The sequence below is a fragment of the Hyperoodon ampullatus genome, assembly GCF_949752795.1.
Source record: "Hyperoodon ampullatus genome assembly, chromosome: 16".
Classification (NCBI taxonomy): domain Eukaryota; kingdom Metazoa; phylum Chordata; class Mammalia; order Artiodactyla; family Ziphiidae; genus Hyperoodon; species Hyperoodon ampullatus.
The window spans coordinates 56,767,823-56,793,078 of NC_136929.1; the positions used below are offsets into that span (position 1 = coordinate 56,767,823).

The 25,256-nt window shown below is 40.1% G+C and overlaps 1 protein-coding gene across 2 annotated transcripts in view; it reads left to right on the forward strand.

The window, feature by feature from the left end:
• The window catches only part of COG3 (component of oligomeric golgi complex 3), a gene marked incomplete at both ends in the record, with an annotated part of 57,379 nt that overhangs the window by 17,521 nt on the left and 14,602 nt on the right, over positions 1 to 25,256 (forward strand). For both annotated transcript variants that reach the window (XM_079721756.1, XM_079721757.1), the window contains 12 exons: positions 10 to 90; positions 1,791 to 1,834; positions 2,301 to 2,427; positions 3,021 to 3,112; positions 4,198 to 4,337; positions 5,995 to 6,155; positions 8,774 to 8,885; positions 13,047 to 13,171; positions 16,571 to 16,660; positions 20,554 to 20,674; positions 23,461 to 23,549; positions 23,659 to 23,793. In XM_079721756.1, the coding sequence (XP_079577882.1) occupies positions 10 to 90; positions 1,791 to 1,834; positions 2,301 to 2,427; positions 3,021 to 3,112; positions 4,198 to 4,337; positions 5,995 to 6,155; positions 8,774 to 8,885; positions 13,047 to 13,171; positions 16,571 to 16,660; positions 20,554 to 20,674; positions 23,461 to 23,549; positions 23,659 to 23,793 (1,317 nt within the window). The remainder of the gene's footprint in view (positions 1 to 9; positions 91 to 1,790; positions 1,835 to 2,300; positions 2,428 to 3,020; positions 3,113 to 4,197; positions 4,338 to 5,994; positions 6,156 to 8,773; positions 8,886 to 13,046; positions 13,172 to 16,570; positions 16,661 to 20,553; positions 20,675 to 23,460; positions 23,550 to 23,658; positions 23,794 to 25,256) is intronic.

A 25,256-nucleotide genomic window follows, 5' to 3' on the forward strand; every position in this document is an offset into this window, starting at 1 on the left:
TTTCTTTAGGATCCTTCATCTGTACCTAATGCAGACAATGCCTTCACATTATTTTATGTGAGATTTCGAGCTGCTGCCCCCAAAGTCAGAGTAAGTCTATTGACATAAATAAGATAATGCTATGAAATTTATTTAGCCAGCCCTTTTGAAATGCTAAGGTATGTTAGGTCCTTTGTTTATACCAGGAAAATGAACCTGAATGAAAGGTAGACTTTGTCCTTCCACATTATAGCAGTGTATGTTGAGGTCCTTTAAGCCCACAGAGCAGGAAACACCTAGCTCTTCCTGTGATGCTCAGGGAACGTTTCCAGTTGAAGGTGATAGTTGAGCTTAAAAAAACAGATTTATAGCAGACTTGAGGGGACTGATAAGGATATTTTATACAGAGAGAGCAGCATGTATAGGGAAAGTTGTAGAGACATAAAAGACTTGTATTTTGGGAGGACCTCATTTAAGACTGAAACACAAGACTTTCAGTAGGGTGTGATAGTAAAGAAGAAAGGAAAGATGGCAAAGACCATCTCACAGAGGATGTTGCATGTCATGCTAATTCAGGAAAAGTAGAGAGCCAATGCAATACTTTAAATCAGTGTAATCCCAGATACAGCTGACTGGAGCTGGTACATGTATCTTTTTTTTTATTATTGTGAAGCTACTAGAAAGAGTAGTCTGCTTTTGCTGACTCTGACCTCACTCTCTTCCTTGTTTCCCTCTTGAAAGTCAGTGGAAAGGAGTTTTTGTTTTTTGAAATAGGAACTTGGTCTTGTTTAGAGAAGATACAGTGGTTAGTTGACGGTTTGAGGTTTAGATTGTGCCTGAGTTGTTGCTTTTGCTTGTTAGTCAAACTAGCAATGATAAAATTTTGATTAGAAAAGAAATGGTGTAGATAAGAGGGCTCAGTGGTGGGTGAACATAAAATGATTATGTAATTATCAGTGGCTTTCCTACATATCATTAGTAACCAGTTAGTATATATGATGGGGTTTCATTTATATTAGTGACAGAAAGCATAAAATATTTACCTAGAAATAACCTTAATGGAAATATAAGGATGAAGAAAATAACAAAACTAGAAAGAAAATCATAAAAGTTTGAATAAATGGTAAACCTATCACAATAGGTTCCTGGTTGGGGAGACTTAATTTTTAAAATGTCAGTTCCTTGGGCTTCCCTGGTGGCGCAATGGTTAAGAATCCGCCTGCCAATGCAGGAGACACGGGTTCGAGCCCTGGTCCCGGAAGATCCCACATGCCACAGAGCAACTAAGCCCTTACGCCACAGCTACTGAGCCTGCGCTCTAGAGCCCGCAAGCCACAACTACTGAGCCCGTGTGCCACAACTACTGAAGCCCATGTACCTAGAGCCTGTGCTCCCAACAAAAGAAGCCACCGCAATGAGAAGCCCGTGCACCTCAACAAAGAGTAGCCCCCGCTCGCTGCAGCTAGAAGCAAGCCCATGCGCAGCAACGAGACCCAGCTCACCCAAAAAGAAATTAAATAAATTTTTAAAAAAATCTTTAAAAAAAAAAAGCAGATTGCAAAGCTGAATATGTAGTATAATTCCAGTTTTGTTTAAAAAGAAAAATGTAGTAACTGTGTGCATACAAAAACTGAAAGAAAATATTCTGAAATACTGTGATTACTTTTTTTGTGTTTTAGGTGACTTTCATGTTTCAACTTTTTTGTAGTCACAGACTTTCTAACATGAGCTTGTGTTACTATTATAATCAGAAAGCAATTGAAAATATAACTAAAACAGATGGAGTTAATGGACTTGTCTTTATTCCACAGACTCTCATTGAACAAATAGAACAACGATCTGAAAAAATACCTGAGTGAGTACCCACAGGGTCTTCAATTTCCAAATTACCTTCCTTGAAGTGCTATTTTGCCAAGTCTGTTATGTCCCTGATATTTTCTGAGCAATTACCTTGCATGCTGTACAAGCTTTTTCTTGTAGCACACAGCTCAGTTTGGGGAGCAAGGTCACAGACCTGACCTGGTGAGTTTGTAAGGCATCTTTTCCCATATAGCAGGATTTCCTTCTCATTTAGGTAGATGTAACATCACTACTCTTGGAAGATAAATCTGTCTTTAAAAGATAAAGGTTCTGGTAGTTCATTATGGTTTGTTTTTTCTTTATATACATAAATATTTCTAGTATTTAATGTGGGCAAATGAGCGGTAACCATATAGCTTTGGAGGTTTGGCAACCTATTTTGGGATTTAAGATTGGATTTAATTTACATATCTGAAATCAGAAGTTTATACAGTACTCCAATCTCATTTGCTTTTCATCAGATACCAACAACTGCTAAATGACATCCACCAGTGTTACCTTGATCAGCGGGAACTCCTTTTGGGCCCTAGTATTACTTGTACTGTAACAGAGTTAACCAGCCAGAATAACAGAGATCACTGTGCCTTGGTGAGTTTCTGCTTGTTGTGGTTTAATGTTAAACCTTCTTTTGAGCTGTTAGGATACCCTAGAAACTATACTTGGGTAAATAAGTTTTGGTCCCCATATCAACAAACTTACAGAATGTTTCCTTCTGTTATGACAAATCTAGTTTAATAATTAGCATTCAATTTGGCAAAATATTCTCATCTTGATTGATTTTTTGAGGTATGAAGATTCACAAATCAGTATTGTTTTTTGAAAGATGAAGTTTCAAAGTTTCTGGATTTATGTAGACAAATTAATCTTAGCTTTTGCTGCAGAAGTGCTTTTTTTACTGTGATTTTAATTCAGATTATAGAAAAATACATAAAGATTATTTTTTTAAATACTTTTCAACTAGAAGAGTAATTTTCATTGTCAAAAGCTTAGAAAGCATAAAGAAGAAAATAAAAATCATCGATAGTTCCACTGTGCAGAAAACCATTTTCTGTTCTTCAGGGAGTTGTTTTATGAATTATATATGCATAGTCTCTTTGTAAATAAAATGTTGGCTTTATTTCATAAACGCTGGAGTTGTTGTGTGTCTCTAACTATAGATGGTGTGTGTTTGTTTCCCGCAGATTCGCAGTGGCTGTGCCTTTATGGTTCATGTATGCCAGGATGAGCACCAACTTTATAACGAATTTTTTACAAAACCAACATCAAAATTAGAGTAGGTGGTACACAGAATCTAACTTTTGTTTTTAAGATTTAAATTCGCTAATGGCTGTAATGGCTTATTATATTATAGGAGTATTCTAAAGTTAACTCTGGAGTGTTTTAACTTTTGTGGGTATGTGAACAGAATATTGTTGGATGGGACAGTGGTTATTTATTTGGAAATAAATGTGCAGCTTAAAGGCCAACATGCTTTCATATTGTTTAAATTATAATTATGGAGACAATAAGTTATGATAGTAAGAATCCTGTATAGGGAACTGTCTTGGTACCTAGATCCCTTTATCTACACTAAGTGTAATAATTCCTTCTATTTAAAAAATTCTATGATTCTAACTAATGAAGGACACTTACAAACGTAGATACTATTTAAAATCCTTTTCCTTATTTTTCTCGAAGTGTCTTTCAAACCCACTGTCAGTCACTTTTGGGTTCTTCATATTGGTGATTTTGACTGTTAAAAAATTCCAAGATTATGACTCTTGTAAAGGGGAAGAGACAAATATATCTTACGGTTTTGATGAAATACTATATATAGAAGAGTACTGTTGACAATATAAAGAGTATAGACAGCCTAATGTTTTTCTTTTCAAATGTTTAAAATTGTCAAAATACTTGGTGTATGTCCAGAATATTTTGAGTTTTGTTTATCTAAGTCTGTAAGTATTCAAGAGTTTTGAACCTATCTTTCCTGGGGAAAATGTCACCATTTGATTCATAGTGGTGTAGGTTATAAAAGGAAAATTAAGTCTACTGAAATATTTTTGTTTGTTTTTGAAAGGACATACACAAAATTATTGCTAACATAAGTAGAAGTTGTAATAAATTGACATTCGGCTGGGGCCAGCTAATTGTTGAGGATCACTTATTAATTCTGAGCTTGATTACTGATTCTAGCAAAAACAGTTCACAGAATTACTTTCAGCCTTTCACTTCTCATTATATAATGTTCCCACATACTATTTTCCAGTAGATTTTTATTTTTTATTTTGGCTGGAAGCAATCAAGGGTGACTTTTAAACTATTAGGAAATACTGAAAGGATTACTGCTGATAACCATGTCTTATTCTTTCATTTTAGTGAACTTTTGGAGAAACTGTGTGTGTCGTTGTATGATGTCTTCAGGCCATTGATCATTCACGTTATTCACTTAGAGACTTTATCGGAACTTTGTGGGATTCTTAAAAATGAGGTGCTTGAAGATCATGTACAGAATAATGGTAAATAAGTAGAAATGATCATTTCAAAGGTCTTTTAAATTATATCTATGGCTCAGTGAATTTGAAAAAGATTAGTACCTCCCCCCATCCCTATATAAACAATATTTTTAAAACTTGGATTGATGCCTTGTCTTTTTGAATCAAGATGCACCTTATTCTGTGACTAAATAATAATGGGGAAAGAATTTTTAAATCTGGGCAAAATTGGTAATAAAATAATTATAGTTACTATTCTTTCTGGCATCTGAAATCCATAGAGGGGGCTTCCCTGGTGGCGCAGTGGTTGAGAGTCCGCCTACTGTTGCAGGGGACACGGGTTCGTGCCCCGGTTTGGGAAGATCCCACATGCCGTGGAGCAGCTGGGCCCGTGTGCCGCAACTACTGAGCCTGCGCGTCCGGAGCCTGTGCTCCGCAGCGGGAGAGGCCACAACAGTGAGAGGCCTGCGTACCGAAAAAAAAAAAAAAAAAAAAAAAAGAAATCCATAGAGAGCTGACCATCAGTTTTGGGTTGGGTATTTCTAGTACACTGTTACCAGAGTACATAAAGTAATTGACTGTATTGCATAGTCTTAATTTAAAAAACAGAAATTGTTTTAGCATACATACATAGTAGTAATTCATCTTTTTTGAAATTACAAAAAAAGAAAAGCAATTCTCTGGAGTAGCTCTACTTTATTCATCTAATGCATGCTTTAACAATTGGTTTGATTGTCATAAAAAACATGATTTTCCTAGTGATACTTAGGTACCTTTAAAAAATACCCTTCAGGTAATCATTTTACTGGCAGAAATTTTTGTCCTTACTTTGACTTTCCTTAAGAGACACTATAGGTTTGTTACTCTTCTGGAGTTTGTTATTCTATTGCATTTAGTTCATTCAAAGATGTACATTTTCTCCCATTTTAATGCTGAATTAAAGATGATTTTTTAAATTAATGTAAATATTTATATGAGTGTGTAATGCCTCCAACTCCCCAGCCCTTAGAAAGCTGATACTGAATCACTGGTGTGTCTTAACGTTGATGGCATCTTAGAAATGAAGAAATTCTATACAAACGCATATCTCATTTTATTTAGTTATTTATTTGGCCGCACTGCGCGGCTTGTGGGATCTTAGTTCCCCAACCAGGGATTGAACTCGGGCCCTTGGCAGTGAAAGTGCGGAGTCCTAACCACTGGACTGCTGAGGAATTCCCTCATTTAATTTTTTTATTCATTTTTCTTTGTGAGAATGTTAACAAGTCATTTAATATCTGTGGGACTCTATCTGTAAAATGGGGGTGATAACCTAATTAATAAGCTGCTTTAGCTATCTCTCAGGATTGGTATGAAGCTATAGAGATACCTTTTAAAAAACACAAAGCACTTTAAAAATAAGATTATTATTTATATTAATAATGGAAGTTATTTCACAGAGTCCCAGGAAGAAGATGTAAGGGCAAATTTATTTTCCAATTTTAAATTTGAGGAAATTGGAAGACATTTATTAAATTTTTCTAAGGTCATCAAGTCATACCAAAGTAGAATACATCCAGTCCCTGAAGCAAGAGTGGTTTATACTATTACTAGACAATTTTGTAATATTTTTGATTGTTTAAAGAAAGTATTTTTTAAATCTGAAGGAATGGGTGATTGACCTTTTTTTTTTTTTTATCAGCTGAACAGTTGGGGGCATTTGCAGCTGGAGTAAAGCAGATGTTGGAAGATGTACAAGAGCGACTTGTCTACCGAACCCACATCTACATTCAGACAGACATCACAGGCTATAAACCAGCTCCTGGAGATCTAGCGTATCCCGATAAGTTAGTAATGATGGAGGTAGGGTCTTCTTATTTGATCTTTCCCCTACCCCACACAACTTTTGGATATTTTATACTGGTGAAAATAGGATTTTTCTTTTTAATTCTCATTCAGGATGCAAAAATCAAGATAAACTTGCCATGAAATCATAGGAAATAAAAATTTTAAAAAACTGAACAGAAATAATTTGTTAGATTGTCCTTCCTTCAAGTTGTATTTTATAAACATTCTATATGGTTTTCTGTCCTTTTCCAGGAAGTGTGTCTTCTCAATTTTTAAACAGAATTAGTGCTTTCTATGATTTCCCTTTTTTTTTGTTAAGTGACATAGAAGAGGATTAATAACATATAAGCCACCGGAGTTGATGGTCACATAACCATGTGTCGTCTTCTCTCATTAAAAACTCTGGTGGTTGTCTCCTCAAAATTACACAGTGCTGGTGTCCAGTTTATGGTTTGAAGACTTAGGTATATCTCACTGATCTTTCAGTTACATGTGTATCTTCATTTTCTTTGAGTGCTGTTCAGAGTTACAATAATGCATAGGGTATTAGTGCTTAAACAGAATTAGAACCTGGAAATTCTTTTTATTTGTCTATTAATTTTTTTGGATGACAAAATCAGGTTTATTGCTCCAGGTTAAACCAGTGGAGACTGGATATGGGAAGGGTCGTGGGGGAGCACAGGAGCTTGGTGAAGGCATCCTCCCGGCCTCGGCCTATGCTGAGTTCCCGGCAACCCTGGGAAGCCAACCAGTCAGTGCATTTCAGACCTGCTGATCACCTGCTCATGGACCAGGCCCGCAGTAAAGTTTGAGGCACAACCCAAGGCTCTGGGGAGCATATCCCTCCTCCCTATGGGGTCACCTGCACAGGTCTGAGCACAGAGGAGGGGTCTGCCGAGATGGCCTCTGCTGGGGCTGCATCCTTAGGAAGGTATCTTGGTGGAGGAGGAGGCTGCCCCCTTTTTTCTTGGTGGGGGCCTTCAGCAGTTCCAGCCTCCTGAGCAGACTGGTATAAACAGGTCTGTTTCTCAGCCTGATCGGGGGAGTTGTGCTCTCTCGCCTTCCTCCCCTCCTTTCCTTGTCTCCTTTGTATCAGGTTTTACATTCTAGATAGAATACCCGTTTTAATAGTGCTGTCTGATAGGATGTTAGGTGGTTGAGTTTACTATATACCCCCTCCCAGTTTAATTTAGTGATACATTTGGTATGTTTATTTAGTCAACACATGGCCAGTATCCTGAGTGTTTTCTTTTTATTATTTTTTAAAATTTATTTATTTATTTAATGGCTGCCTTGGGTCTTCATTGCTGCACGCAGGCGTTCTCTAGTTGAGGTGAGCAGGGGCTACTCTTCGTTGCTGTGCGCAGGCTTCTCGTTGAGGTGGCTTCTCTTGTTGCAGAGCATGGGCTCTAGGCAAACATGCTTCAGTAGTTGCGGCACGCAGGCTCAGTAGTTGTGGCACACGGTCTTAGTTGCTCCGCAGCATGTGGGATCTTCCCAGACCAGGGATCGAGCCCGTGTCCCCTGCATTGGCAGGCAGATGCTTAACCGCTGCGCCACGAGGGAAGTCCCCTGACTGTTTTCTTGTGTAGACCTCTTGTTTTAAGTGTACTGCTTCCAGTAAATCTGTTTGCTTTGTTTTTCTTTTGGTGAAGGTCAGGGATTTAAGGTGATCTGGCTGTGACACCTGTGTGCCATTTAGGGATTAGCTATACTTCCAGGTTTCTGTTTGCAGAATGAAAGGACGGGCCTGACTGATACAGAGCCTGTCTCCTAAACAGTTCTCTGGCTATTCTTTTTGGTGGTAGGTGGGTGTCTGTTAGGCCAGGGGTCCCCAACCCAGCCATGGCCTGTTAGGAACCAGGCTGTACAGCAGGAGGTGAGAGGCGGGTGAGCGAGCGAAGCCTCATCTGTATTTACAGCCGCTCCCCATCGCTCGCATTACTGCCTGAGCCACCCTCCCCCGCATCTGTGGAAAAAGTGTCTTCCACGAAACTGGTCCCTGGTGCCAAAAGGTTGGGGACCGCTGTGTTAGGCCTTCATTTCTGTATATTTCCACCTTTATAACCAATGTAAATTAGTAGGATTTTCATTGTCAACTTAGTAGTTAGTGACCTGTGTATATTTGATGATATTCTTTAGGTAGTGAAAAAGAGTTAAATAGTTTCAGTCCATAAGATAATTTTTAAAAATCTGCTTAAAAAATAACAAACTGTAGCTGTTCTCACATAAAGAAAAAACCTGTAGTTTGAGTTTGCCAACTCCTTGATAAAAGCATTTCTGACATCTAGAATGTACCCAATCTTAAATATGAATACTTTGTTTCTAAATGTAAAATAGAAAATTAAGCTTCTAATCTGAGCCTTGTATATTTGACTCTCTTCAGCAGATACCTTGTAATGGTTCTGAAATTAGTGGTTCAGAAAAGGCTATGTATGCCTTTATGAGAATAGAGACACTCTATACCAATTTAACTTTTTCATCTCCATGTGTTGTTTTGGCATAGTTCTCTTAATTAGTTCATTTATCCATTAATTAGTATATATTTTTTTACCTTATAGAAAGAATGTGTTCGTATTGCTAAACTCAGCTGAAAACTACACTGTAATGTTCCTTCTGATTTCTTTATACAGCAAATTGCACAGAGTTTAAAAGATGAGCAGAAGAAGGTACCACCTTCAGAAGCTTTGTTTTCAGATGTTCAGTTAGAAGAAGCAGAGCCTCCTAATAATCTAACAAAATCTGGTATGTTATGATGTTTTAGCTTCCAGCTTTTATTCATTCATTTAATAAACTTTTATTGAGGACTTGGTCATGTCTCAGGCAAGAAAAACAGCTTGTGCCTTTGAGGAGCCCACACTTTAGCAGGGGGAGATTGGCAAGCCACAGGCGTAATTCAGGGGTGACAGGATAAAGGTAGGCACAGGACACTCTTGGACCACGGGAAAAGGGCATCAGAATTATGAAAGGGGATGAACTTTGGTTGCAGGAAGGCTGATTCAGTGAGAGGTGTGGAATCTGAAAGCTGTAGTGTTGATGAGTGTGAGAGAGCCAGGTGGAATAAGGTTGTTTTAAGATAGAATCGCATGGAGGACGGCATACAGGAATGGAAGACCATGGTTGCTTTGGGGATGTCAGGTGGTTTGCTGTGTTTGGGTACAGGTTCCTGTAGGAAGGAGCAGGCAAAACAGTCCAGCTTGTGATAGGTGTCAGGTGATAATCTCATGGACTTTGAAATTCTACCTAATTGTACCATCAGATTTGCATTTTTAAAAATGTATTGTGTGCCTAGGACTTGGGTAAAAAATTGACAGCAACGTATGGGATAGCTTGGACTAGGGTACCTGTTATGCAAGGAACAAAATTGTCCAAGAGTCACCCTGGATAACTGATAAGTTATCTAGACAACCGGCTAGATGAGAAGTAGGGCACCCCTTCTCCTCACCCCTCAGCTGTAAGAGTGACGCTCAAACTCAGCTCCACGTGGGACTGACTGGGAGTCGGGGGTACTGTAACTCCATGGGCTTTAAAGAGCCCCAGCTGCCCCCAAATCCCCAGGCTTAGTGCATCATCAGTTTATTCTGAGTCAACTCTGCAACAGTTGACACCCCAAATCCAGACTGCCAAACAGCCTCAGTATTCCCCATCAGACAAAGCCATTTTATCACTCCTGCCCTATAGGAAGAGGGACCATAGGGAGCTGAAATTTCCTCCTCTGGAGTAGAGAGCCCATGCCGTGTCCTAATGCACATCTTGGTCTAGTTCGCCGCTTGAAGAGTTACTGGAGAGACTAGAGTACATTTCTGTCTTACCAACCCTGGCCTTGTACCTTTCCCCAATAAAGCTTATTCTTTAACTCATGCCTGGCATTACATTAAGGTGTTGTTGGTAGAACTGTGGAGACTGGTTAGGATGTTGTTGTGTTTTTCCATCTGAAAGGTAAAGGTGGTTTGAACCAGGGCGTTGATGGCGGGGGGATGGAGATAAGTGTATAGATGAGGGATAGAGTTAGAAGTTTGAATCAGTAGAATTTGGTGACACACTAGATATGGGGGCTAAGGAAGATTCAGTCAGGTCCATGTGGAACAGCCGAGAGATCTGTATTAAATGGGTCTAGAGTTATGCTGTCCAATACGGGAGCCATAGAGCGTGTGAAATGTGGCTAGTCCGAACGTGCTGTGTGTAAATACACAACAAATTTCAAAGACTTAGTATGAAATAAAGAATAAAAAGTATCTTATTAGTCATTTTTATATTGATTATATGTTAAAATAATGAGATTTTTGATCTATTAGATTAAATAAAATATATTCAAAGTAGTTCCACTAGTTTTACCTTTTTTAGTGTGGCGTTTTAATGTGTCACATTTTTGATTCACATAAAAGTCCTCTTGGACAGCACTGCTCGAGAGCTATAAAGAGGCAGCTGACTCAGAGGTAAAGCTTGAGGACTGCTGATGCTTCGGACTTGTATGAGATCAGCCAGGACAGAGAGTAGAGTGACAGTAACAGAAGTCTGGGGAGAGAGTCTTAGGAGCAGATGGAGGGAGGGGGTGCGCTGGGCCGACAGGGAAGGGACCGCCAGAGGGGTCAGAGGGTGTGATTAAGCCAGAGGAGGAGGGCTCGGCAGAGTGATTTGAGTAAAGAGGTGAGAAATAGGAAATGGGAGGATGTCGTGGTTAGAGGGTGGGGTGCCGAGTTTTCCTGATTAAGAGGTGGAATAGTTTGGAGTAATAAGAAGGTCTGTAGAAAGTAATTCTGAAAGAAAGTCATAAGAAACAGTCTGGAGTAGGGGGTGCAGGGGTGGGAGTGAAGGTCTTTGGAGTTGAGAAGGGCAAGGATAACCATACGGGTCATCCCTAAGGTTGTTGACACTGTTCAGAATAGAGATGGAATTTGGGATGGGAAGCAAGGCTCTGAGTCTGGTGGCAAGAGGAGCAAAAAGAAAAGAACGAGTGTCATCACTTCTGCTTCCAGGGTATGTCGGAAGTGAGAAAATGAGATGGCTCCGGAGTGAGGCCTTTAAGTGATGTGATGCTCATGTCGTGGGAGTAGTGTCAGGGCAAGTTGGTGGAGGGCCCCCTGGGTGAGGAGGCCGATGATGAGTGTCTTCAGAACGCACGGACCTTGTTCTCTGCGTGGAGAAGCGAGGGCAGCGGCAGGCTCGCAGAGGGAGGGTGGTGGGGGCCCACGGCGGGGGCCGCTGCAGAAGCCCTGCTGCCGGGTTTGCTCGGCTCTTCAGAGGAGGCAGCCAGTAGGCACCTTACTTGGCGACTTGCTGTGTAAATAAACTCTCCCCAGTCAGCTATTTTAACTATTAACTCTTCTTCTCAGGAAAGTGAAAAAATGAACAAATAGGTTGACTTCTGGCTTTGAACTACACAAATGCATTTATTGCACTAAACTTTAATTTGGGAGTACCTTCTTGGCTCTTTATTTTGAAGGAGGAATCCCGCAGATATCCTAATTCTTAGCAAAACTAAGGATACTTAACCTCCTGAGTATTCCGTGATATAATTTGCCCAGTTTATTCTTTTTCCTTAAGAAATTTTTTATAACGTAGGTATCTTAGTTTGAAGTAAGGCCTAATGGAAGAGCTTTTTAAAATTCTACAAGTATTACATGCTTTTGAAAAACAACTAAGCTTACAGAACTGTGAAGTGAAAGCACCAGCCCCAACATTGCCCTCTGCCCTGTCCTGCATAAATTCATTCCGCAAGCTCCAGTTCTCCTTCTGAGCATATGCAGATCTAGCTCTTTTTAAATTTAAAAAATTTTTGGCCACGCCGCATGGCTTGTGGGGTCTTGGTTCCCCCCACCAGGGATCAGACCTGGGCCCCCTGCAGTGGAAGCGCAGAGTCCTAACCACCGGACTGCCGAGGGAATTCCCTCTAGCTCTTTTTTTAAAAAAGGAATTCTGTTTTGCTTGGCTTTACTTTTCTTTTTTTATTATTAAAAAAATTTCAGATAAACAGAATGATGCAATGAACACCTGTGCCCACCACCCAGATTCAATACTTAACATTTTATTGTATTATGTATATATTTTTGCTAATCATTTTAAAGTAAGTTATTGACATCATTGCCACTTTACCTTTGAGTATTTCAGCACCTCTCCAAAAAAAAAAAAAGGGCATCTTTCACAGAACCATAAACCATCATTGCAATAAAAAATTTAGTAATGTTTCCTGATGTGCTCTAATATCCAGTCCATATTTCAGTATCCCCTCTTGTCCCAAAGTATGGTCCCAGCTGCACTTTCCTGGCTCGTGTGAACTCTGGTCCCTCCACCAGAGTGATGGTGCGTCTGTTACAGAGGTGTCTCTGCTCAGGCACATTCCCCCCATGCTCCTCCTCACGCTTGCTGGGGCTGCCTTGGGGGGGGGGATGGGCACGCAGCTCTGGTCACTTGGGAATTAGATACACTAAATAGGCCTATAAGTGATGGAGTTCAGCACATGGAAGGCAGGCTGTCAGGCAGACCAGCTTTGATTAATCTTCCTGCTTAACATGCTTTGTTTTCTTGTCACTCCCCCACCTCCCGCTTGCTTCCACGTGACAGCATCTAGATCTGTCTCCTTTTTATCGGCTGCATGGTATTCTGCAGTATGTGTATACTGCTTATGTAGTCCATGAAGATTATCGATCACAGTTTGGAGAAAGCAACTTGGGCTGAGTGTGTGAGGCTGGAGTGTACATATGTGTGTAGTCATGTGTGTTCTCAGTGTGTTAAATCTCACCTGTCACTGATTTAGGTTTCCTTTGGCATTCTCGATTAAAGGCGAGGCGAGAGAAAATGGATACCTCCAGCCATTGATAGCTAGTGAGAACTAACAGTTTATAATTGCTATGCAAATAAGACAGACCTCCGTGTGTGAAATGTCTTCTTCTCCATTTGGGATTTTAGGTTCAACCGAATCTCTCAGTCCTAGAGCACAGACCACAATTTCTCCAGCAGATCTTCATGGAATGTGGTATCCTACAGTTCGACGAACTCTCGTCTGTCTCTCCAAATTGTACAGATGTATAGATGTACGTGTGTAAATTCTTGTATCTTTACTGTAAATTGCTTGCTCTTTCAGTTAAAATATTTGTTTAATTTAAATTTTAAGATCTTGATATAATATATTTTGTTTGGTATTAGATGAGAATAATAAGATTTTTAGATACAGAGATAACTTTAAGATCAATCTAATTTAGAGATTCCTTTTTTTTTTTTTTTTTTTTTTTTGCGGTATGTGGGCCTCTCACTGTTGTGGCCTCTCCTGTTGCGGAGCACAGGCTTTGGACGCGCAGGCTCAGCGGCCGTGGCTCATGGGCCCAGCCGCTCCGCGGCACATGGGATCTTCCTGGACCGGGGCACGAACCCGTGTCCCCTGCATCGGCAGGCGGACTCTCAACCACTGCGCCACCAGGGAAGCCCCCTAATTTAGAGATTCTTAACCTGAGCATTCTGTAGACCCTCAGAATCCTCTGATACAGGGGTCCCCAACCCCCAGGCCATGGACCGGGACAGGTACTGGTCTGTGGCCTGTTAGAAACGGGGCCGCACAGCAGGAGGTGAGCAGGCCAGCGAGTGAAGCTTCATCTGCCGCTCCCCATCCCTCCCATTACTGCCTGAGCCACCAACCTCCGATCCCATCCGTGGAAAAAGTGTCTTCCACGAAACCGGTCCCTGGCGCCAAAAAGGTTGGGGACCGCTGCTCTAATGGGCTTTGGGTAGTCTGTGAACATCTTGAAGTTGTATGTAAAATTTTGTCTGTGTTTGTATTGGTGTCTTTCTGAGGAAAAGACCTATAGCTTTTATTGTTTCTTATAGGTGTCTATGGCTACAAATACATTTAAAACTACTGATTAGGGCTTCCCTGGTGGCACAGTGGTTGAGACTCCACCTGCCGATGCAGGGGACGCGGGTTCGTGCCCCAGTCCGGAAAGATCCCACATGCCGCGGAGCAGCTAGGGCCGTGAACCATGGCCGCTGAGCCTGTGCATCTGGAGCCTGTGCTCCACAACAGGCGAGGCCACAACGGTGAGAAGCCCGCGTACCGCAAAAAAAAAACAACAACTGATTAATTCATCTGTCTTAGTTTATAGATGAAGAAAAAGAGAGGCAGAAAGGTTATGTCCAATGTCACATAGGTATAATATACATTTAGTACTAAATGCAACTACTTTAATTTAGTTTTGCACTCAATTTAAATCAGCTTCCTTAACAAGTAGTTGTCGGATTACATGTTTCTAACCCTGGACTAATTTTAATTATTTGCTGAAATTAGCAGTACCCTTTTAGTGTTTTTAGCCCCAACTTATACTGTGCATTTATTTTAGGTAACATTTATTTTAAGCATTCCAGTTTAATGATATGAGTATCAATCCCTGAATGGTCAGATTTGTCTACATTTATTTACTGTCAGTGTTAAACCCAAAATAGTTTATAAAAATCAGTGATTTTAATTCACTTTTGTTTGTTTGTTTGTTTGTTTGTTTTTTGGCCATGCCGCACGGCTTGTGGGATCCTAGTTCACCCACCAGGGATTGAACCCGGGCCACAGCAGTGAGAGCGTGGAGTCCTAACCACTGGACTGCCAGGGAATTCCCTAATTCACTTTTTAAAAATTAATTTGATTGTTACAACTGAAACAGCATATAAAGAGAGAAGTGATTAAATATAATGGTCATGTAATTAATTGTCCAGATGCCACTGTTTCTTAAGAATATGGTTCAGAAGGGTACATGTATATCTCCTCCCACTCTGAGATGCTCTGTACCTCAGAGTCCTCAGGCCTGAGCAAAGTTGCACAGTTGACTCATTGGTTCATTAGAGTGCTCACGACTGGGTGTCTATTTTAAACTGCATCGTTACTGGAGTTTGTGCTTGGAGATTCTGAAATTCAATCAGAAAGTGCCTTTTGCTCAGTTCTGGGACTTTTAGGGGTGAGGCCAGATCACCTCTGCAGAGTTAGATGTCTCAGCCTTCTGCCCAGCTGCTGAGATCTCTTCCAGAGGGGGGTTTGGACATTGGCAGTTTTTCTTCCCCAGGTCCCCCCAGGGGGTGTATTGAATGATGGTGTTAGGTTGGGATTCAGAAACTTCCTACAGTGGAGCCAGGATCCCAAGGGAAATAATGCGGAGCCACATTCCACATAGAACCCATTGTCATCACAGACCCTGGTGAAGTCTCTTAGGTGCTTAACAGGAGTTTTAGCCAAACAAGAGGTAGGCCCAAGGATGTTACTCTGCCTGTTTTTATTTTCTGCCCTAGGCTTGCCCATTACATTTTCACCTAGCTTACATCCAAATCTTCTCCCTCTCTGTCTTACCAATCAAAGGTGAGGAGAGACAAATCCAATGAAAACCCCATTAAGGGGTTTCATTAAGGCTGAGCAGGAGAAAGAGAGGGCCTCAATCTAAGCTGCGCATATTCGGTCTTCCTAGCAAGAGGCAGCCCTCATCTCTTCTTACTATACAGTGGCCTCATGAGAAACAGAAGTTAGGGAAGCAGTACAAAAAGAGAATAAAGCATCAGCTATGAGACCAGAGCCCAGAACGGGGCCTAATAATAAAAATTTTGCTCCTACCCATCCATCAGTTCCAAGGGAACTGACAGGAGTCCCTGCTCAGACCAACATCCCACACCTCTAGGAAGATATAGAAATGGCAGAATTAAATTAATCATGCTTCACATTCTATTTTGTAACCTGATTTTGTTTTTACTTAATTATGTTTTATAAGAATTTCACCACCTCCTATTTAGCATTCGTTGATTTCATGCACAGTGTCCTATAATTTAGATTTACTAGTATTTTATTTGTCAGCCCCCTATCATTGAACATTTATTTCCAGGTTTTTTTTGCTGTTTTAAATAATATTGTGATGAAGAGCCATGTGCATGAATCTTAGAATACATTTTTAGAAGTGGATTTACTGAGGCTTTTTTTTTTTTTTTTTTTTTTTGGCCGTGCTGCACGGCATGTGGGATCTTAGTTCCCTGACTGGGGAGTGGAAGCTCAGAGTCCTAACCACTGGACTGCCAGGGAATTCCTACCGAGGCCTTGTTATAAAGTTGGTTTTATGTATTTAAAAAACAGCCTGTAACATGAGATCATGCTGGAGTGAGGGCTCCATGAGGTCAGAATCACATCTACCTTGTGAACCTACCACTGTACTTCCAGCATCTAGCACAGAGCTGCATGAAATAGGTGCTCAGGAAATATTGTTGAAGGGTCACATGAGTGTTTTGGCAGATGCAAATTAGGAAACTATGTGCTAGTCTAGAAAGGTTGCATGGGAATAGGAAACTCCAGGAGGAATACTGGTAGTAATAAATTAATCCATCAGATGAGGGCAAGCAAGCTGTACTCACAGCCTACGATTTTCCTTTTTTCTGTTTTTGAAGTGCTGCAAGGTGATGTTTCTCTTTTATTTCACCAGAGGGCAGTATTCCAAGGATTATCACAGGAAGCCTTGTCGGCCTGCATTCAGTCGTTACTTGGAGCATCAGAGTCTATCAGCAAAAAGAAGGTTTGATGGAGTGTTAGATGAAATCTTATCGCCTATAGTAATATTGTGGATGCAGCATTAATTTATAGGCACAGAAATTTAAAGCCATTTTGGCAGTAGGATTTGTTTAATATGATTTAATTTTGAGGCCCTTTGAGAGAAGCTAGTACTTCATTTTAGTGCTCAGTAAAGACTGCTCTATATGAGAGTGTCAGCTTTGCTAAAGTACCAGAAGTGATGCTTAGGTTATAAATTCTGTAGGATGAAGGTTTCTTGTTCTAGCCTTAGCAACTGGGAGGTACTGGACTGCTGTTTCCTCGGAATACCAAAACAGTGTTTTCAAGGAAATGTAGCAATTTATAATCATCCCTGCAATGACATTTTAAATAGTTGAATGGCCTCACTTGGAGGAAATCAGCCAGTCAGTTTGGAAGACAGGCAGTTGTGGCCCGTGGGTTATGTGACTAGAAGTAGTTGCCATGATTTTGTAACTTAGAGTTTTTAATCAAGAAGAAGGGATCTGGGGCTGAAGGCTGTTGACATGTGCTTCTCCCACAGCCCCTGAGACTTTTTTCAGAAAGCATGGTTCAGAGTGCTGCTCTGCCTTGCTCTCCACTTAGAATACCTGTTGCCACCTACAGGGAGGAAGCTGTCCGGGGTGTGTCCAGCCAGGATTTCATAGCTGCTGGGAGTTTTCAAACCTGTGAACCTTTCTGGACTTCCAGGTTTATAAACTTGGTTTCTAACTTCCAGACTTTAGATAAATTAAAACCAAAAAACAGCAATCTCCTCACAAAAGAATTTGGGACCTTAGAAAAGCTCTATCTTTGTTTGTGACCACCATATGCTCCCATTCATGAAATCGAGAGTTGAAATGAAATTCTGACAGGGGGACTAGAAGAGAATAGAAAGTTAAGTTATAGACAGGCAGGTTGAAGTTTAAAAAGTATTTCCAAGTCTGAGCTCTCACATTGTTTTATGGTATGGTAGGTAGAATTAGGAAACACTTGTCTAACATTAGGGAAATGGTTAAGTAAATTGTGGTATATTCCATATAGGGGAATATTACACAGACATTAAATTTAAAAAAATGAAATAATAAAATTTAACTTAAATATGTTAAGGCAAAAAAAAGCACAGGATACAAAGCAGATATACACTATGACTTTATATAATGAAAATATGTGTTAAAAAAAAGTAACGGTGAAAGCTTTTGGGTGACTATAGATGATTTTTTCTTTCTTTTCCTTACACTTTCTTTACTTTCCACATTTTTTACAGTGAGTATGTATTTCTTAGATTATCAGAGGAAAAAAATGACGTAATTGAAAAAAAAAGTTCATGTGCTTATGTCCTCTTGTACCACTGTCCTCTTTTTAAAGGGGGGAGTGAAAAGCCTTTTGATTATTCAGTCTTTTGCCCTCATTGCCTGTAAGGCTATTCTCTTTTATTAGCTCGGTTTCCTTCATATTATAAGGTGCTTAAGTATGTATGAGGAAGCCCTCAATTTGGTAGGAATTAGCTAATTTATTTTCATGACTGAGTTTATATGCTTTTTGCCTTTCAACTTTTAAAAAAGTGATCAATGAAAATGGCTTGATGTCTTAGAGAATTTCTTAAGGCAAGAGATTCTTCTTACATACTTAAATCAAGTACCTAGTATATCAGTAAACTAACACAAAGCTGGATCACAACAGCTTCAGTAAATTCAATCTATATTATACTATTTTCTCCATCGGAGCTGTTAGTTCTTTTGAAAATGGAGCAAGCATTCAAAATGTGTAGCATTTCCTACTTACCTAATGTTCTGTGTTCCAGAGTACAAAGTGAGTTTCCATCAAATAAATCGTACTTGTATGTTGATTATGTGTTTATTTAGGAGGGAGGTAGGCAGGGAGAGAGAACAGAGAGGAGTCACTTTAATAACCTCTTTAACGTTTATACAGGCACACCTCATCTTATTGTGCTTCGCTTCGTTGCACTTCACAGATACTGAGGGGTTTTGTTTTTGTTCTTTACAAATTGAAGGTTTGTGGCAACCCTGCATTGCACAACTCTATTGGCACCATTTTTCCAACAGCATCTGCTTATTTAGTGTGTCTGTATCACATTTAGTTAATTCTCTCAATATTTCAGACTTTCATTATTATATTATGGTGATCTGTGATCTTTGATGTTACTATTGCAAAAAGATTACGACTTGTTGAAGGCTCAGACGATAGTTATTTAAAAATACTTCATTGCTAAAGATGGCTAGCATTTTTAGCAATAAAGTATTTTAAAATTAAGGTATATACATTGTTTTGTTTTTGGTTTTTGTTTGTTTGTTTGTTTGTTTGCGGTACGCGGGCCTCTCACTGCTGTGGCCTCTCCCGTTGCGGAGCACAGGCTCCGGACGCACAGGCCCGGCGGCCATGGCTCACGGGCCCAGCCGCTCCGCGGCATGTGGGATCTTCCCGGACCGGGGCACGAACCCGTGTCCCCTGCATCGGCAGGGGAACTCCCAACCACTGCGCCACCAGGGAAGCCCTATACATTGTTTTTTTAGACATAATGCTATTGCACACATAATAGACTACAGTATGGTGTAAATGTAACTTTTTAAAAAAAATAACTTTATTTATTTTTGGCTGCATTGGGTGTTCGTTGCTGCACGTGGTTCGTTGCTGCACGTGGGCTTTCTCTAGTTGTGGTGAGCAGGGGCTACTGTTAGTTGTAGTGCACGGGCTTCTCATTGCAGTGGCTTCTCTTGTTGCAGAGCACGGGCTCTAGGTGCATGGGCTCAGTAGTTGTGGCTCGCGGGCTCTAGAGCGCAGGCTCAGTAGTTGTGGCACACGGGCTTAGTTGCTCCACGCCACCATGTGGGATCTTCCCGGGCCAGGGCTTGAACCCGTGTCCCCTGCATTAGCAGGCAGATTCCTAACCACTGTGCCACCATGGAAGCCCTAAATGTAACTTTTATATGCACTGGGAAACCAAAAATATTCATGTGACTAGCTTAGTTGTGATAATTACTTTATTGCGGTGGTCGGGAAGCAAACCCGTAATGTCTCTGAGGTATGCCTATATTGCTTACCGAAGAACAACTTTATTCGTTTCCTAATGCAGTGTAATTTCATTAAAAATATTTTCAAAGTAAGATTCTGTCTTGAATAGCAGCAAGAAGGAGCAAACATAGCCTAGCTCTTCTTAATATACAGACTCTTTTCTGAAATGAGGGCTATGATTATTCACTATTTTGGGCTGGGTCAGAGCTTGAGAACTGAGCTTGAATCACAAGACTCTTGTGGATGAGTCCTGAGAGGGTAAAAGGAAATGCAGGGCCTCTCAGGGGTGTAGGTAGTCAGTGCTCTGTTGCTGGCAGGATCATCCAAAATGGTAACCCCAAATCATTTTACATTTGGAGGCTCCTTTTGTACTTTTATATAAATATGAGTATTTCTGATACTCTGTATATTGAAACCACTTTGACCAAATAGTGAAAGCCTGGTTCCTGAGAGAAACTAGGAAGCCCTGAGAGATCAGAGTCGTGCTCATACTTGGAACTTTTAATTCCTGCTCTGTGCTGATATTGGACCACATGGTTTCTTCTATTTCTGCACCAGGTTAGAATAGATTTGACTTCTCTTTCCAAATGTGTTGCTTTACAACCTTTTTGTCTGACTTATTTTCTTGGGTTTACTAAATAGAACAGGTGATAGAGTTAGTAAGAGTTTGAAGCAAGATTTGTCCAGATAATTCTAACATGGAAATATGGGAAGAGTTCATCACACAACAAAGGAGTATTGGTGCCATATAGTTAGGCTAAGGGCCATAGACCTAGATAGATTAATGTTGATTAATAACATGTGTTTTATGTGCTCCTATTTTTGTTTAATCTGTGATAATATCCATTTTTCTGTCTTTCAATTTAGACTCAGATTGATGGACAACTTTTCTTAATAAAGCACCTTTTGATTCTTCGTGAACAAATTGCTCCATTTCACACTGAATTCACCATTAAGGAAATTTCCCTGGACCTCAAGAAAACTAGAGGTACTTCATTGTCCTGGCTGGCACAGTTGGGTGTGTTTGACCTGTCCAAATGTGTCAGCACAGGTTATAGGTTTATTTCATGTTCATCTGCAATTTGTTTGCATGCTGTGCTTGCTAAGCATGTTACTTGTCCATACTAAAACTGAGCTGTCAGCATCCTAATTACATCTAACTTGCTGTATTTTCTTTATGAAGAGAACTATATCTGAGCATTTCAACTTGCAAAAGAGTATTACCTCTCTTAGACTCTGCCACATATTACCATAACCAGTTAAAAAATGAAAAATCACTATAATAACTACTTAAGAGTGTCAACTAATTGGAGTGATTTTAAACATTGAGTTGGGTTTATTAGTTCATAGAAACTGAGACAGCCAGCTGGGTAAAATAGGAAGAATACTTATCTAAGAGTCTGAGTTAGGTTCTGTTCCTGGCCCATCATTTCCTGGCTCTTGTGATCTTCAATGTGTGTTTTAGCTTCCCTACCCGGTGTAAAACGAGCAGAATCCACTTGTCATGATGCTTTCACCAGAGTATCAAGATCATTAAGAGTGAAAATAAATGAAAATACATATTAAAGTGCTTTTGTAAGCTTAAGGTGCTTAAAAAAACTCGAGTTGTATTATTATTAAATCAGTTGGTTGTTAAGTAATCATGTAGATAGGGTCTTTGAGTTGGTAATAGACATGGAATCATCTTGGGAAAGGTGATTCATCCGTCCTGATGGTTTGTTGCTGACTGAATTAACAAGTGATGATTTCTAAAAGATCAAAGTAGTTATTTTCTAAGATGTTGATCTTAAACAGTTAAGGATATACCATAAATATCCATCTCCTTTAATTACTTACAAGTTTATCTAAACTTTGTCTTTTCTTAACCATTTCCAAGAGAATTAAGCTCTAACACCTTAAGCATCTGTTTATGGGATGAATGAATTCCTCCTTATGTATTGGGGGAATTGAGAAAATTCATAGCCATTCAAATTACCTTCTGTATTCTGTGGTTTAGAGGAACTCCGCATAACAGGACTTCTAAGAGGAGCAGGTTGTTACTTTCCTAATGACTGTGCTTATAAAACAGCAGGCTTGATTTAAATCACCTGAGAGCCAAGTCGTCTCATCATGAGTCATATTAAAACAGCTTATTCTTTTTCTTTTCCTAATGCACTCTCCTTTTCACCATAGGGAATACCTTTTGGTTCTGGTGGCATTTATTTATTTATTTATTTATTTTTGGCTGCGTTGGGTCTTCGTTGCTGCACACGGGCTTCCTCCAGTTGTGGCGAGCAGAGGCTACTCTTCGTTGCGGTGTGCGGGCTTCTCATTGCGGTGGCCTCTCTTGTTGCGGAGCATGGGCTCTAGGCACGTGAGCTTCAGTAGGTGTGGCTGGCAGGCTCTAGAGCGCAGGCTCAGTAGTTGTGGCGCACGGGCTTAGTTGCTCCGCAGCATGTGAGATCTTTCCGGACCAGGGCTCGAACCCGTGTCCCCTGCGTTGGCAGGCGGATTCCCAACCACTGCGCCACCAGGGAAGCCCTCTGCTAGTATTTAGATAGTAAGCCTGTATGTTATTCATATACTTTGTAATTTTTTTTTTTAAACAGCAGCCAGATTTTCTGGCTTTTGCCTTTATAGAATGCATAATTTTTTTAGTTTATTCTCATCGGAGGCTGCCATCACCCAACCATTCTGGTTGATTTCCTGCTTTGCTTTCAGCATGAGGTGTGGAAATAGTGCCTTAACCTTGAGGAATGCTAGGTACTGATAGTCCTTACTTTATTTAAGTAATGGGATGAAGCAGGGCTGATCTATTTTCTTTTGTATTTTTTCTGATTCATAATTTGTTGCTGCTTCGTTCTACTACAGATCCACTGAGGTGTGAGAAAATGAAATACTCTAAAATTTTGGTATAAAGTACGTTTTCCCTAAAACCTTATGAAGGTTATGTAATCCTGCCATATGATCACCTACAGTTGTTCAGGTTTCTTACAGAAAAGACAGCAGAAACAAAGAGTCATTTACTAAAGCTTTACTCTGAATCTGATACAGAGGTGTGTTTTTTGTTTTTTGTTTTCCCAGTAAGGTCAGGGTCAAGGCAGGGAGTACAGTCTGGTGTGTACTTGTAAAACTAGGGTTGGAAGCATTTCATGCTTTGCTTTCTCCAGCCTGCCAGGGCAAAGCAAAGAAATGGTCTTTTCTGACTATCACTTAATAATACTTGCTATCTTTACTTTTAAGCCTCTAACCTCTCATGACTAACATTATACCTTATTGCATTTGAACATCAATGAGACCTGTTAATACTTTGCATAGATTCTAATTAGTCTGGAGGTTAAGGGGTAAATATGTCCTTTTGGTGTTTTTTTTCTGGCTGACACATTAGTTTATTCTCTGCTTCAAATGAATAAATTTCTGTGCCAGCCAGATCTTAAACAAAAGAAGCTGGGTAAGTATATGAATCTTTCTTAAAAAACCTATTTAACATCATAAAAGTAAAGCAGTGAAATTTTAAGGTATTGATTACCATTTATCCTTTTTCTTTTTTTCTATAAATGAATGATTGTGATGAATAGTCATTTTGCAATTCTGAGTTCTAGAAGATAATTATGTGTGAGTGCTATAGCCACCGTTGGCACTAACCTTATCCACTCGTGGAGGTAACTTGGTGCAAATGAAACCCCTCTTGCTCTGTGGTAATAGAGAACTAGTGTATGTTTACACACTGAAATAGGAACTTGGCTTCTTGTTGAAACTGTACATGTTCACTGGATGAGTAATTTTGTTTCACAGATGCAGCATTTAAAATCCTGAATCCTATGACTGTTCCAAGATTTTTTAGGCTGAACAGCAACAATGCCTTGATAGAGTTCTTGTTGGAGGTGAGAAGGAGTCTGTTTTCTTGGTGGTGGGAGATAAACGATATTCTTTACATGTCTGGTAATTTCTAGGCACATAAAAACAGGAGGAAACTGTCATCTTCTCTTTAAGGGTACTCCTGAGATAAGAGAACATTATCTTGACTCTAAAAAAGATGTAGACCGTCATCTGAAATCAGCCTGTGAGCAGTTTATTCAGCAACAGACCAAGCTGTTCGTAGAGCAGCTGGAGGAGTTCCTGACAAAGGTATAGACCTTGGTGCATATTTGGTAATTGTGAATTCTTCCCTAGATTGCATTTTGTTTTTGTTCTTCTTTTTTTTTAATAGAAATCCATTTTTAATTTAATTTATTTATTTATTTATTTTTGGCTGTGTTGGGTCTTCAGTGCTGCATGCGGGCTTTTTCTAGTTGTGGTGAGCGGGAGCTACTCTTCGTTGCGGTGCGTGGGCTTCTCATTGCGGTGGCTTCTCTTGTTGCGGAGCACGGGCTCTAGGCACGCGGGCTTCAGTAGTTGCGGCACGCGGACTCAGTAGTTGTGGTTCACGGGCTCTAGAGCGCAAGTTCAGTAGTTGTGGCGCACGGGCTTAGTTGCTCCGCAGCATGTGGGATCTTCCCGGACCAGGGATCGAACCCGTGTCCCTTGCATTGTCAGGCGGATTCTTAACCACTGCGCCACCAGGGAAGCCCCTAGATTGCATTTTGTATTACTCTCTTATGAAAACCTTGGCAGAAGGAGACAGTAGGGGTAGTGATAAAGACAGAAGATATTAGGTTTTGAAAGTAAGAAATGATACCAAAAAAGCAAATATAGAAATGTTAAACTATTATTTATCATTGAGGTATATTGCTTGTTTAGTGACTTTTAGCCCATTCATCAAGTATTTGGAATGTGTGTGTGTTTTTTTTCCCCACCACAGAAATATAAAAGGAGGGTGGTGTAAATGTTTTCTCCCAGCTTTTGATTAAAAAAAAAAATGGTGCAAGTATGGATATTTTGTAAGTTACAAACCAGTCATCATAGTTTTTACTGAAATTGTCCTCATGGAAAACTAGTTTGTAGATTGTAGTATTTTTGGGAGAGCACCCACATTAATACTGGTGGGAAGTACTGTAGATGAATATTTTGCAATAACAACAGCAGAACGAATCTTCTGATATAAGCAAGTTGGTTATAATGAAATCTGCCATTAAAGGGTTTTTTCTAGAAAAACACAGTTTTCCCAGAAGTCAAGAGAATGAAAATTCACTGATGGTAGTTGTCCAAGTTGACTGTAGTATAAATTTGGTAAATCTGGTATAACTCTGGGCATTTGGAAGATTCTGGACACTATGAACATTCCTTAAAAATTAGAGATTTATGTAGAAAATATGTATTCCAAGTCTGAATTATGTAATGGCCCTCCATGGACATGCTACACGTCTATATCAGGGACCCCTGTATAGCTGTTCATGCACCTCTTTTTATACTCCTCTCAATATGGGACTGGGGGAGGGAAAGGCCCTGCCCCTGATCATCATTGAGAAGCCGTTCTCCCTCACCCGCCTCTGTCTGCTCACTCTATGTTGACCTTACTCAGATTATTCACAGTTGCCTCATGTTTCCTTTTACAACCCTGGTCTCTCGCTGCTCCTTACTCTTCAGTGAGAATCTTTAGTGGATACTATGGCTTAGAGGACCCGGCATCCCTTTTATGTTATCTTATTCCA